Below are 15,022 nucleotides of genomic sequence, written 5' to 3'. Positions count from 1 at the left end.
GTTTCCCATCTGACAGCACAGGAAGTGGAGGGCTCTGGCAGGGAAGTCATTTCCTCAGGTGACACAGTAAGTGAGGGAGAGCAGAGACCCACATCAGCCTGAGGCCCCTCGTGCCATGTCCAGAGGGGTCCCCAGATGGGCAGAAGCCTGAGCTGTGCCTCGGCGCTCCCTTTACACAGGCCTCTGTGGCTTCCCAGGCAGCAGTTCATCTAGGTGTGTTGTCCGTGATGTATGTTCCGACTGGCAGCCTTTGGGTCCGTGCATGAATTCATGTGTAGCTCGCCCAACTCACTTGGGCTTCCTGTCTCAGAGGCCGCTGAAAATGGAATGTTCTTCTTTGGACTCAGGATTAATGTGGTAAAGAAAATAAAAATAAATGGTTTTCCTTCATTTTTTATATTTGTTTTGTGCTTTGCTTTGTGATAATTTTTTGTTAAAAGTTTGTCATTTAAGAAAATTCTGCACCTGAATATTGCTCTCTTGTCCAATATCAAACCATTAGGAAATGTAGTGTGTTAATCATATGATTTATTATCTGACTGACCTGTTGTCATTTATCTTTTTCAGGTTGGAGAAAAAGTGTTCCCAATCTGGAGATGACAGTTGAGGCTTTATTTGGAAAGCCGTGTGCGTCTCCTGAGGGGTGACGAACACAAGCAACCCAAGATGCACCTGGCTGCTGCACACTCCTTCGAAGTCGGTGAACGTTCGTGCCACACTGACCCCTCCCCAGCCTGGCAGGTGACGTCAGGGCCCTTCACAGACAAACACGCTTGGGCTCGGCAGGAGCTGCCGTGGCCACCCCCGCTGCCCAGTGTCTGCCCTCTAGAAGTAGGCTGTGTTTCTAGGTGTTCACCCGTGGTGTCCACAGTGCTGACCCGTGGCTAGGTCAGAGCTCCATGTTCCTAAGCTAGGTCTAGGTCCACACTCCTAGAACGCCCGCATATCAGCCTGTGTACCCTGTGACAGTGACTGTTCCCGCCTCCTGTGTTAGTGGTGCCCTTCCTGCCATCGCTCATCCGCTCGTGTGGGATGTAGGATTGCACAGGGCTGTGCCAGTGCTGTGTAGGGAACACCGCCCTGGCTCAGCGCGGGAGCTGAGGCGGCGATGCACGCGATGGGACTTTGCATGGGATAGTTTTGTAGACGTCTTCCAAATAAATTATGTGTTGGCGCATTGCACATGCTCAATAAATATTTTTAAATGAGTGAATGTCATTGTGTATCCTGTTTTACGCATATGTGTTATTTTTTGTAATTACAGGATCATACTATATGCATTGCTTTGTAACTTTTTCTCAGTATTGTGAAAAAACTTCCATATCAGTAGATACATTTTTTTGTGTGTTTTGATTTTTATTAAATTTTATTGAAATATAGGCTGAGTGCAGTGGCTCACCTCTGTAATCCCAACATTTTGAGAGGTTAAGGTGGGATGATTCCTTGAGCTCAGGAGTTCAAGACCACCCTGGGCAACATAGTGAGATCCTATCTCTACAAAATACAAAGATTAGCTGGGCATGGTGGCATGTGCTTGTAGTCCCAGCTACTCGGGAGGCTGAGGTGGGAGGATCACTTGAGCCTAGGCGGTTGAGGCTGCAGTGATCTAGGATTGCACTGCCGTACTCCAGCCTGGGTGACAGAGCAAGACCCTGTCTCAAAACCCAAAAAACAAAACTGAAATATCAAATATATATTGAAAACAGCACTGGCCGTGGGTACCTAGATGATGGTATTTTATGAAGTGGATGCACATGTAACCAGCATCCAGTCCAGGACACGCTACTGACTCCCTGATTCCCCTTCCGCTCAGTGCCCACCCTCTCGAGGGTGGCGTCCTGACTTGTAACTGTCGATTACTCTTGCCTGAATGGAATTGTACACATGTTCTTTTGTGTCTGCCTTCTTTAATTAAACATTGTGAGACTCATCTATGAGTTTCGGACAGTGTGGTTGTGGCTTACTTTTTCACTGTGGCATAAGTATTCAACTGCATGAATAGACCACAGTTTATGAATCTTATTTCACATGGTGTCCTTTTGGGTTGTTGCCAGGGTTCAGCTATTATGATTACTGAGACTGTGGACATTTCTGTGTGTGTGTTTTGGTGCGTGTATGTATACATTTCTGTTGGATGTACACTGTATACCAGCTTTTCAAGTCAAGGAATCTAACATCGCTGCCAGCTGTGCATGAGAGCTGGCATCCTCATCAACACCCAGTGTTTTGCATTTTACCTGCTCTGGTGGGCGTGTGGATTTGGTATATATTTCACTGATGACTAATCCAGTTTTGTAGATTTGCTGCTCATTTGGATATCCTGTTTTTGAGGTGCTTGTTTAAGTCTTTGGCCCATTTTACTATTAGGGTTTTTTTTTTTTCCTAGTTCTAATTGAGATTCCAGGTATTCCTGATGTAGTCTGGCTGAGTCCTGTAACACATATTTTTGTGAATATCTTTTTCCTTTCAGTGGCTTTTTTTTTTTTGAGACAGAGGCTTGCTCCATCGCCAGGCTGGAGTGTAATGGCACGATCTCGGCTCACTGCAACCTCCACCTCCAGGGTTCAAGCGATTCTCCTGCCTCAACCTCCCGAGTAGCTGGGATTACAGGTGCCTACCACCATGCCCAGCTGATTTTTGTATTTTTAGTAGAGATGGGGTTTTACCATGTTGGTCAGGCTGGTCTCGAACTCTTGACCTCAGGTGATCCACCTGTCTCGGCCTCCCAAAGTGCTGGGATTACAGGTGTGAGCCATCATGCCCAGCCTCTGTGGCTTTTTGTGCTCTTAATAGGAGTATTTTGATAAGTAGAAGTTCTTAAATGTTATATTGTCCAATTTGAAATTATATTTTCTTTTATAGCTTGTATTGTTTTCTCTTGCACTTAGATCATATACTCCACCTGGAATTGATTTTTGTTGTTCATGTGAGGAGAGGGGTTAAACTTTATTTTTTTCCCCCAGAGATAGAAGCTTAAATCGTTGATTTCAACCTTTCTTCTTTCTAATACATAGATCAGGACTCTTAATTTTCTTTAAAATTGCTTTAGATGCAACAATGAATTTTGATATATTTTCAGTATCACTCAGTTTCAAACGTTTTCTGATTTCTGTGACAATTTCTTCTGGTGTACCATGGGCTTTTTAGAAGTAAGCATGCGGCTTAATTTTGAAAGGTGGGATTTTTTAGTTACTTTTTCTTATTGATCTCTGGCTTAATTCCACTGTGGCCAGAAAACAAATTGAGGAATGCTAATCCCTTGAAATTTGTTGAAACTTGTTTTATGAGTCGGTACACGTCCGCTATTCGTATGCACTTGAGAAGAAAGTGTATTCTGTTGTTGAGTGCAGGGCTCCAAATACGTAATTTAGATCCAGCTTACTACTTGTGTTGTTCACCTAGTTGGATATTTACTGATGTTCTTGTCTGCTTGTAGAGTGTCTGTCTTGGTTCAGGCTGCCATAACAATACCACAGACTGGGCAGCTTAAACAGCAGGAATTTATTTCTCACAACTCTGGAGGCTGGGATGACCAAGACCAAGGTGCTGGCCTCAGTTCCTGCTGAGGCTGCTCTTCCTGGCTGGCAGACAGGCACCTTCTCCCTGTGCCCTTACTTGGCAGGAGAGAGAAAGGGAGTGCTCTTGCGTTTCCTCTTGTAAGGGCACTAATCCTGCTGGATCAGGGCTTCATCCTATGGCCTCATTTGACCTGAATGGCTTCTGTAAAGGCCACATGTCCCACAACAGTCACATTGGGGATTAGAGCTTCAACACAGGAATTTGGGGAGACACAATTCATTCCATAGCATTCTGCTTCTGGCCCCTCAAAATACACATAGAAAATACATTCCACCCCAGCAGCCCCCAAAGTCTTAACTCATCTTTAGATGCTCTATAGTCTAGAATCTTATTTAAATATCACCTAAATCAGCCGTGGGTGAGACTCGAGCTATGATTCACCCTGAGGCAAAATTCCCTCTCTGGTTGTGAGCCTGTGAAACCGAACGTGCGATGTGCATCCAGAGTAAAAAGATGGGTCAGGCCTGGGGTAGACACCCCCGTTTCAAAAGGGAGACGTAGAATGTGTGATGTGCATCCAGAGTAAAAGATGGGCCAGGCCTGGGGTAGACACCCCCATTTCAAAAGGGAGAAGTAGAAGGAAGGGATCACAGGTCTCAAGCAAGCCCAAAACCTAGCAAGACAATTTCCATCAGATCCTAGGGCTCGAGAATGATCCTCTTTGGTTGGTGCTGTGGCCCCGGGCCCCTGGGGTGGCAGTGTCACAGCCATGACTTGGCGAGGCCACCCTCACCTGGTTTCTCTCTGCAAGGGCAGCCCACTTTACAGGCCTGCAAGACCAGGGAGGCCATCTTTGAAACAGGAAGAAGTGGTCTCGTCCCTTGGGTCTGGGGTGGAAGTGGTGGCTCTGATGCTCTCTGTAGCACCTTACGGGTCATTCCTTCCCTTCTTTGGAGAGTGGTGCATGTTTGCAGCCCAACAGCTCTGTGGGTTGGTCCTGTGGAATCCAGAAGTCTGACAACCCAACACTGTTCCACCCCCTTCCTCTGAGATGGCTGATTAATGAGCTGTACCATGATTTCTTTATCAAACGATTGTTCAGTCACAACCTTAGTGTTGTCTTCAGAACATGCTTTTTCATATTTTTGCGGTATGGATAGACTGAGAATTTTCCAAATCTTCAAGTTCTGATTCTGTTTTGCTTAATAATTCCTTCATCGATTCATCTCTCTCACGTTTTATGACAAGCAACCAGGAGGAACCAAGGTGTCCCTTCAACACTTTGCTTAGAAATCTCTTCAGCTAGGCTGGGTGCCGTGGCTCATTCCTGTAATCCCAGCACTTTAGGAGGCTGAGGCAGGCAGATCACCTGAGGTCAGGAGTTTGAGACTAGCCTGGCCAACATGGAGAAATCCCATCTCTACTAAAAGTACAAAATTAGCCAGGTGTGGTGGTGTATACCTGTAATCCCAGCTACTCAGGAGGCTGAGGCAGGAGAATTGCTTGAACCCGGGAGGTGGAGGGTGCAGTGAGCCAAGATTGTGCCACTGTGCTCCAGCCTGGGCAACAAAGTGAGACTTTGTCTGAAAAAAAAAAAAAAAAAAAGGAAAAGAAAAAAAAAAAGGAAAGGAAAAGTAAAGAAAGAAAACAAAAGAAAAGAAATCTCTCCTCAGCTAAATATTCAGTTTCGTCACCTTTGTCTGGCCTTCTGTAAAACACTGGAACACAGTCCAGCCAAGTTCTTTAAAGTTCTTTGCCACTTTCTAACAAGGATGGCCTTTCCCCCAGTTTCCAATAACATGCTCCTCAGTTCCACCTGAGACTCATCAGAATCACCCTGATGTCCGTATTTCTAGCAAGCTCCTTAAAATGATTCCAGCCTCTGCATATGACTCGATTCTGAAGCTGCTTGCATGTATTTAGGTGTTTGTTTCAGTAGCACCCCACTTCTTGCTAACAAAATCTGTATTGGGGTTTTCTAGAGAAACAAAACCAACAAGGTGTTCGTGTGTGTGTGTGTGTGTTTGAGAAATGGGGGTGGGAAGAAGAAAACGTGATCTTGGTAGGTGCAACCAGTCATCTTGGTAGAGCGTGTTTGTAGAATTTGGAGATCTACCAGAGGGAGAGGTTGCTGCTTCCTGAGGGAGATTGGAACTGAAGCTCCAGAGTGAGAGGTCCCAAGTCCTGGAAGGGCTGAGGAGTGCCTTGTCCTCGGTGATGACGAGAGTGTTGTGGAAGTGTGGGGCAGGGTTAGGTACTGAAGGCCTCATTGGAGGTTCCTGTCCCTCTGCAGTGAGAGTTATCTGCAGGCAGCGAGGAGGGTGAAGCTTGGGGAGGAAGTTTGAGGAGAGTGTGAAAGGCATAAGTAACAGCCAAGGAGCATGACGAGGATGTGGCGTCTCCAGCCAGCTCGGCCTGGGAGTGGGAGCCTTCAAGCTGTTGCAGGGCCCGGCGGTGGAGGGCCATGGTGGAATGGACAGTGAGCCCAGGATGGAGGATCCCTTCCTCACCACCCACCTCTCACCGCCCAGTGGAGGGGGGTAATGGTGCGTGAGGGTGTGGGTTTCGTTTCTGACACTTTGCTTGTGAAGAGAAAGCCTCGGCTGGCTGGCCTTGTGACGTAAGCTCCTGTCGGCAGCTGAATACTTGCACTGAGGGTGGTGCTTCCTGGGACCCCACATCCAGCCAGGGCTACCCAGACACAAGTCACACCCCTTCCCTCGGGCAGTGGCCAGGCCCAGCATACAGCGGCCCCTTGGCCCACTCAGCCCTTGCTTCTCGTCCAGTCAGGACCTGCAGCAGTGTCCCGAGGGACCAGGGAGGTGTGGAGGGGAATTCCCAGGCCCCCAACCACAGACAGTCCTTGGAAAAGCAACTGAGTGAAACCCTCCCTCTCCCCTTGGTTAAAGATCTCACCACCTGTCTAGATGTAAAATGCCCCTTTTATCCATAGTGAGAGGATGTGCAAATATTTACAAGTCTAAAAAGTGATGGAACAAATTATTACATTTTAGTAAGTTTTAATTAGGTAAGAATAGATGCAACCTAAACATTCTCCTTTTCTTTTCTTTTTTTTTTTAACTTAAATCAGTTTTACGAATTTCCAACATAGACAACTCATAAAAAGCAGCCAAGCACAGGACACAGAACTGCAGCAAACAGCATTCTTATGGGTAACTGACGGACACTAGAACTTCCACCCTTCTTTGAGACACCTGTGCTCACTGGTGACCTCTGCTTGCAAGTCCTCCTGCAAAGCACACCTGGGAGGTGGAGGTTGCAGCGAGCCGAGATCACACCACTGCACTTCAGCCTGGGCGACAAGAGCAAGACTTCATCTCAATAAAAGTAAAAATAATAAAAATGAAAATAAAGAAAATACGTTTTTCAGGAAGTGACGATTGAGCAGACACCGGAGGAGATGAGGACTCCAGGAAGGGTCTACACAGTTCCCGGGGTGGGGGAGCCCACAACCTCTGGTGCCTCCCTGGTCTTCTCCCTTCAGTCCCTCACGGCCTCCAGGTAAAGTGGAAAAGCTGCAGAGCCCCACTGCATGTCACTCAGAGTCAGAACAGCCATGGGCCACCCAACTCCTGTAAACCCAGCTGTGCCAGGGGCTGACGCCAGCCCTTAGGGAGGTCCTAGCTGCCAATTCCCTCCCAGCCTTGAGCCACACACAGCCTCCCTGGCTGAGCACACATGAAGCTGTGGGCTCACGTTCATTCAACACCAGACTCATACTCCTGGTGGTGAGGTGCTATATTGATGGGCTTCTGACACATAGTTGCTCCCCCACCTTTCCGGATGGCCTATTGGTGACCCACCAGAGCCCCTAGCCCTCCTGTCCCCCGTCCTCCCCTCACCTCCATCCCAGCCTCCTCTGCAGTGGACCTCATGAATTCCTTAAGCATGCCTGGTCGTCGGGCCTCCAGTGGGGCTACTGGCCTCTCTGATGTTGCTTTCTCTCCCGTGGGAGAGGCCAGCAATGCAGGAGACACCTTTCTCGCCTTCATCCATAATACACAAATGGTAGGCAGGGCTTGCCAGACACTCTAGAAAAACCAGAACCACCAAAACAAAAGGCCAAGGTTAACAGGCAATCAAAGTAAGAGGAGAGAATCTTTTAAAAATTCTGAGTATCCTCATAGACCTTTAAGAAGTGGCTGCATTCACAGAACAACATCTTCTGAGAAAAAGGAGCAATCTGAGGATTAGAGAGTTTGTTCAACTTTTTAAAAAGTTGTGAAATGCAATCTATTTACAGATGAAAGGCATAAAACAGTTGTGCTACTCAACAAATGATTGCAATAAAAACCCCCCTGGGAACCACCACCCAGGACCAGAAATAGGTTACTGTGACCCTCAAAGTCCTGATTGCCTCTGCGCAGTCCTACCCCAAGTTGAATAAAGTGGCTGGAAACATAAAACAAGGAATTCTGCCAGAGTGCAGAGAAAGAAATATAAAGACATGGAAAACATGAACAGATGTTGAGAGACCAAGAGAAGCAATTAGAGGCCCAATTTCCCCCGAACTGGAGAAGAATGGAACAGAGAGAGCAAGGGGGAGAAATAATCTGTAAGAAGAGAAGAAGAGATTAAGAAACAGTTAAAACATGGGTCTTCAGACTGAAAGGCTTTCCAAGCACTCTGAGCATTGTGGGAAAACTGAGGGAAAAACACATCAGAAAAATGTTCATGAAATTTTAGAATGCCAGCGACAAATAGAAGTCTCTACAATTTTCCAGGGGCAAGGGAAAGGAAGTTGAGAGTTACCTATGAAGACATAAAAATCAGAACCAGGCCAACACCAAGCTTTTCACAGGCAATGTGATTGTGAACCTCGAATTCTATACCTGGCCAAACTATATATGTGAGAGCAAAATAAGGACGTTCTTCTGACCCCCACAGCAGAGGTTCTTCCTCTGCTCAAATGTTACATCCCACAGTAGCCTTTTCTGTCACTGGCCCACAGAACTCTTGGTCTCCACACAGATTCTTCCAATTGATGACTTTATGTCTTTACTTCTTTGCTGCGTGTTTCTTCACTAAATGTAAGTCCTGTGAAGGCGGTCACTCTGCTTCTCTTGTTTCTGCTCTATCTGAAGAGATATGGCACATTCTCAACAAATGGTTGTTAAGTGAACAAACAGTGTTTTTGTTACGGGGGAACTCAGAACAGTGTGAACACAGAGGGAAATGTTTAGTGTCTTTCTCAACCTAGGCTGGATCACAATACAGACACAACACACCAAAACAAAAGCAAGCCAATAAGCAAAAACACCATCTTCTAAGCTATTATAGGGCAGAAGGACAATAAAAACCGCAGTTACAGACACGCGATTGCAAACAATGGTAGTAGCAAAGGCACACATGATAACCTAAAGGATCAGCCAAACTTGTAGGTAAAGCAAATTCATGAATGTTTTGCATATGTTTTAAGAACCTTAAAAAAATTTTTTTAAAAAGAGGCTCTTGCTCTGTCACCCAGGCCGGAGTACAGTTGCCACAGTGATAGCTCACTGTGGCCTCGAACTCCTGAATGCAATTGATCCTCCCACCTCAGCCTTCTGAGTAGCTGGGACTACAGGTGTGCACCACCACACCTGGCTAATTTTTGTATTTTTTGTAGAGACAGGGTCTCACTATGTTGCCCAGGCTCATCTCAAACTCCTGGCCTCAAGCAATCCTGCTCCCTTGCCCTCCCAAAGTGCTGGGATAACAGGCATAAGCCACCACACCTGGTCTTTTCACCCATTTAAAGTGTGCAATTCAATGTATTTTTGTGTATTCATAGAGTTTCGTGGCCGTTATCACAATCTAATTTTAGAACGTTTCATTACCCCCAAAAGAAACCCCCAAGCCCATTAGCAAACACTCCCCATTCTCTCCCAGTGCCTGGCAACCACACATTTATTGTCTGTCTCTATAGATTTGCCTGTTCTGGACATCTCATATAGACTGGATTGTACAATACACGATTTGTTGAAGGGGTGGCCTGCCCCTCCACACCTGTGGGCATTTCTCATCAGGTGTGATGAGAGACTGAGAAAAGAAATAAGAGACAGAGACAAAGTATAGAGAAAGAAAAGTGGGCCCAGGGGACCAGCGCTCAGCCCCAGGGGACAAGCGCCAGCACCAGTCTGAGTTCTCTCAGTATTTATTGATCATTATTTCTACCATCTTGGAGAAGGGGATGTGGCAGGACAATAGGGCCCAATTTCCCCTATGGTGGGGAGAGGGTCAGCAGGAAATCATGTGTCCAAAGTCTCTGTGTCATTAATAAGTTTAAGGAAAGGTGCTGTGCCCTGATGTGCAGGTATACAAACATCTCCGTGCATCAAAGAGCAGTATTGCCGCCAGCACGTCTCACCTCCAGCCCTAGGGCGGTTTTCTCCCTCAACTGCAAAGAGGCCTTCCTCCTTCACTAATCCTCCTCAGCACAGACCCTCCCCTCCCACAAGGCCATATCTCAGGCTATCAGATGGGGAGAAACCTTGGACAATACCTGGCTTTCCTAGGTCCCTGCCGCTGCAGTATATTGTGTCCCTGGGTACTTGAGATTAGAGAATGGTGATGACTTTTAACCAGCAGACTGCCTTCAAGCACTTTTTTTAACAAAGCAGATCCTGCATAGCCCTGAATTCATTAAACCTTGAGTCAACACAGCACCTGTCTCTGCAAGCACAGGGTTGGGGCTAGGGTTACAGATTAACAGCATCTCAAGGCAGAAGAATTTCTCTTAGTACAGAACAAGACGGAGTCTCTTATGTCTACTTCTTTCTACATAGACACAGTAACAGTCTGATCTCTCTTTCTTTTCCCCACATTTGTGACTGGCTTCTTTCATTTAGCATCGTATTTTCAAGATCTCACTGTAGTATGTATCAGAACATTCCTTTTTTTTAGCGGGGCAGAGGGGGACGGAGTTTCGCTCTTGTTGCTCAAGCTGGAGTGCAATGGCGTGATCTCGGATCACTGCAACCTCTGCCTCCTGGGTTCAAGTGATTCTCCTGCCTCAGCCTCCTGAGTAGCTGGGACTACAGGCACCCGCCACCACGCCCAGCTAATTTTTGCATTTTTAATAGAGACAGGGTTTCACCATGTTGACCAGGATGGTCTTGATCTCTTGACCTTGTGATCTGCCCACCTTGGCCTCCCAAAGTGCTGGAATTACAGGTGTGAGACATTCCTTTTTATGTATGAATAATATTCCATTGCATGGATATACTACATTTTGTTTATTCATTTATCTGGTGATTGGCATTTGTGCTGCTTGTGCATTTTGGCTATTATGAACAATGCTGCTGTAAACATTCACCTACAATTTTTTTTTTTTTTTGAGACAAAGTCTTGCTCTGTCACCCAGGCTGGAGTGCAGTGGCGCGATCTCGGCTCACTGTAAGCTCTGCCTCCCGGGTTCACGCCATTCTCCTGCCTCAGCCTCCCGAGTAGCTGGGACTACAGGCACCCAGCACCACGCCCAGCTAATTTTTTGTATTTTTTTAGTACAGACGAGGTTTCACCGTTTTAGCCAGGATGGTCTCAATCTCCTGACCTCATGATCTGCCCACTTTGGCCTCCTAAAGTGCTGGGATTTCAGGCATGAGCCACTGTGCCCAGCTGAGAAAACAGGTCTTAATTCAAAGTCACAAAGATTTACTCCTATAAACTCTTCTAAGAGTTTTATAGTCTTAGTTCTTACTAATGGGAAAATACTGAAAGCTTTTACTCTAAGATCAGGAGAAAGTTAAGAATGCCTACTTTTGCTACTTTTATTCAACACAGTACTGGAAGTTCTAGCCAGAGCAATTAGGCAACAAAAAGGAATGAAAGGTATGCAAATTGGAAAGAAACATAAAATTATCTGTCTGCAGGTGATATAACTGTGAATATAGAAAACCTTTACGATTCCACATACACATAAAAAACTGGTAGAACTAATAAATGAATTTAGAAAAGTTGCAGGATACAAAGTTAGCACACAAAAATCAGTTGCATTTCTTTACACTAACAATGAACAGTCTGAAAAGAAAATTAAGAAAACAATTTCATTTACAACAGCATCAAAAAGAATAAAATACTTAGAAATTAACTTAACCAAGAAAATGAAAGGCTTCTACAATGAAATCTATGAAATATTTCTGAAAAAAAGGAGACATAAATCCCGTGTTCATGGATTGGAAATCTTAATATTGTTAAGATGTCAATACTACCTAAAGATTCAGTGCAACCCCTATCAAAATCCCAATGTTTTTTTGAAACCCATTCTAAAATCTATATGGAATCTCAAGAAACCGCAAGTAGCCAAAACAATCCTGAAAAAGAACAAAGCTGAAGAACTCACACTTTCTGATGTCAAAATTAACTACAAAGCTACAGTAATTAAAACAGTGTGGTATTGGCATAAAGACAGATATATATATATATATATATATATATATATATATATATATATACCAATGAAATAGAATAGAGCCCAGAAATAAACTCTCACATGTATGGTCAAATGATTTTTGACAAGGGTGCCAATACCATTTAGTGGGGAAAAGACAATCTTTCAAAAATGGTGCTGGGAAAACTGGATAGCAACATGCAAAAGAATGAAATTGGATCCTTAGCAAGACCATATACAAAAACTAACCAAACTAAGGACCTAAAAGTAAAACCTGAAACTATAAGACTTATAGAATAATACACAGGGCAAAAGTTTTATGGCACTGGATTTGGCAACGATTTTTTTGGATATGACACCAAAAGTACAGGCAGCAAAAAACAAAACAAAGCAACAAACAAGTGGGACTTTCTAAAAATAAGAAAAGTGCATCTTAAGACATTACCAACGAAGTGAAAAGACAACCCACAGAATGGAAGAAAATATTTGTAAGTCCTATATCTGATAAGAGATTAATATCCAAAATATATAGAAAACTCTTAAAACTCAACAACAACCTGATTCAAAAATGGGCAAAGGACTTCTAGACATTTCTCCAGAGAAGATATACACATGGCCAATATGCCCATGAAAAGATATTCAACATCACTGAACATTAGGGAAATGCAAAATAAAACTACAAAATGACAATGAGATACTGCCTCATGCCCATTCAGATAGCTATTATAAAAACTAAACAAAATTAAACAAAAATTTTAAAGATAGCACATGTTGGTAAGATTGTGGAGAAATTAGAAAACTTGCACACTGTTGGTAGGAATATAAAATGGTTAAGCTGCTGTAGAAAACAGTATAGCAGTTTCTTCAAAAATTAAACAGAATTATATATGATCCAGCAATTCCACTTCTGAGGATGTATTAAAAAGAATTGAAAGCCAAGTCTCAAAGAGATATTTCTACACTTCTAAACCAACGAATATCTGAGACAGGTCTCAATCAATTTAGAAGCTGATTCGAAGTTAAGAAGTTAAATTGTCGCTTACTTGTTAACTTGTTTAGAAGTTAAGTTTTGTTTACAGTCTCTAGCCAGCTGTCCATGGAACCACAGTCAAGCCTCTTTGAATGCTGCCTGCTGGTGCCAGCCCTTGCTCTGTCCTTGCCGACAGGCTGCTCCCGGCCCCATGAGATCCCTGCCCAGGGGATAGGTTACCCTCATGTAATTAGTAGAACAAGGTGAGTTGGTGTTAAAAAGACAGGCATGGCTGGGCGCTGTGGCTCACATCTGTAATCCTAGCACTTTGGGAGGCTGAGCGGGACAGATTGCCTGATCTCAGGAGTTTGAGACCAGCCTGGGCAACACGGTGAAACCCTGTCTCTATTAAAATACAAGAAATTAGCTGGGCGCAGCAGTATGTGCCTATAATCCCAGCTACTCGGGATGCTGAAGCAGGAGAATTGCTTGAACCCGGGAGGCGGAGATTGCCATGAGCTGAGATCATGTCACTGCACTCCAGCCTGGGCAACAGAGCACAAAAGACAGGCATGATTTTGTACTTATCGCTCAGCTTTATAACCACTGGGGGCCCAAATGCTCACCTGGATCTTAACTTTGTTGACATCTGGGCCGAAAAGCCCTGATGCAGGTGAGCAATGTGCCTGCTGGCCAGGGCTCTGTGCCTGGTGGGCTCTGTGCACCTGGTGGGTTCTGTGCCTGCTGAGCTCTGTGTGTCTGGTGGGCTCTGTGCCTGCTGAGCTCTGTGTGTCTGGTGGGCTCTGTGCACCTGGCGGGCCCTGTGTGCTCCTGCTTTTGGCTTCCTGCCTCCCACCCTGGTTTGTTGCAGATGCTGTTTCAGGAATTGCAGGTGTGCAGTTTCTCTGGATAGATTTTGGCCAGGACAGATGGTGAATGGATGCCTCTGGTTACGCTGTGTTTGGGCTGGAGGGTTTATGTGTGTGTGGTGAGAACATGGGAATGTTAGCATGATGGGATGTGTATGTCACATGCACAGGAGTGGCGAGTCTGGCCTGGGGTGTGGGACACAACCCCTTGGATATCCCCAGCTCTGGTGAGCCCCTGGTAATGAAACTTCAGTTTACAAAGTATGGTGCTTATGATGTTTTGTTTTGTTTTGTTTTGTTGTTGAGATGCAGTCTCACTCTATTGCCTATGCTGGAGTGTAGTGGTGCAGTCTTGGCTCACTGCAATCTCTGCCTCCAGGGTTCAAATGATCCTCCGGCTTCAGCCTCCCAAGTAGCTGAGACTACCAGCGCACGCCACCACGCCCAGCTAATTTTTGCATTTTTAGTAGAGACAGGGTTTCGCCATGTTGGCCAGGCTGGTCTTGAACTCCTGACCTCAGGTGATCTTCCCGCCTCGGCCTCCCAAGTGCTAGGATTATAGGCGTGAGCCACCACGCCTGGCCTATGGTGCATTTTTTATATTTTTTTTTTGTGGATGTTTTTAAAAATCAAACCTGCAGTGAATGTCTCAGACTCAAACTCGGGAACGTGGGAGAAACAAGCTCCAGTCCCGATGGGGCCCAGGTGAAGACACTGGCTGCCACCCACCAGCTCGGGGGCGGCTCGCTGGTCCTGGTCAGTGCTGGGTTAAGGTGACTTTCCAGCCTGCGCCCTGCCATGAGGTTTCTGTGCCACTGAGTCCTTCATGTCTGCAAGCTGACAGCTGGAGTGTCTGACCCCAGAGGCCACAAAGCAATCTCAATATTGTGACAGGAAGGCCCCATCCCAGACACACTTGACTGGATCTTTACAAAATATGCTACTCCACACACACGCAGACACATGCCTTGCCGTGCCCCGAGGGGTCCAGACGGTGCACTTGAGGCCCCTTTCTCTGGAATTCAGCTGTCAACCGCATCAGCGGCCTTTTCGCACAGCGGGGAGTTTGCTAATGTGTGTGCAGCCAAATGAACTAGGATAAAACCCCAGACAGCCGGGTACCTCCAGCCACCACAATCTCTCTGCAGAGTAACCATGAGAAATTACCCGGAAGGGCTTTCAGCAGCAGGTTCTCCATGCTGGAGAACCCACCTCCACTCCAGACCTTGCACTGGAAGGCCAGGCATGTGCAGCCTCTCGGGTGCTGCCTTC

At 45.7% G+C, this 15,022-nt stretch overlaps 1 protein-coding gene and 1 long non-coding RNA gene across 2 annotated transcripts in view; one reads left to right on the top strand and one right to left on the bottom strand.

The window, feature by feature from the left end:
• The window catches only part of PRMT2 (protein arginine methyltransferase 2), a 30,816-nt gene extending 29,605 nt beyond the window's left edge, over window positions 1-1,211 (top strand). The window contains 1 exon segment of the mRNA NM_001265880.1: window positions 568-1,211. Within this exon segment, the coding sequence (NP_001252809.1) occupies window positions 568-600 (33 nt within the window). The 3' untranslated portion in view covers window positions 601-1,211.
• Window positions 1,212-6,576: 5,365 nt separating this feature from the next.
• LOC114676781 (uncharacterized) lies at window positions 6,577-10,137 on the bottom strand. Its single transcript, XR_013414734.1, has 5 exons — window positions 10,025-10,137; window positions 8,373-8,618; window positions 7,670-7,723; window positions 7,383-7,571; window positions 6,577-6,832 (listed from the first exon to the last, which is right to left on the bottom strand). It is a non-coding gene; the product is annotated as an uncharacterized LOC114676781 (long non-coding RNA).
• Window positions 10,138-15,022: the final 4,885 nt, after the last annotated feature.

This window comes from Macaca mulatta, chromosome 3, assembly GCF_049350105.2.
Source record: "Macaca mulatta isolate MMU2019108-1 chromosome 3, T2T-MMU8v2.0, whole genome shotgun sequence".
NCBI lineage: Eukaryota > Metazoa > Chordata > Mammalia > Primates > Cercopithecidae > Macaca > Macaca mulatta.
Note: the sequence above shows the minus strand (reverse complement) of the source record. Positions and strands in the feature narration are given on the sequence as shown.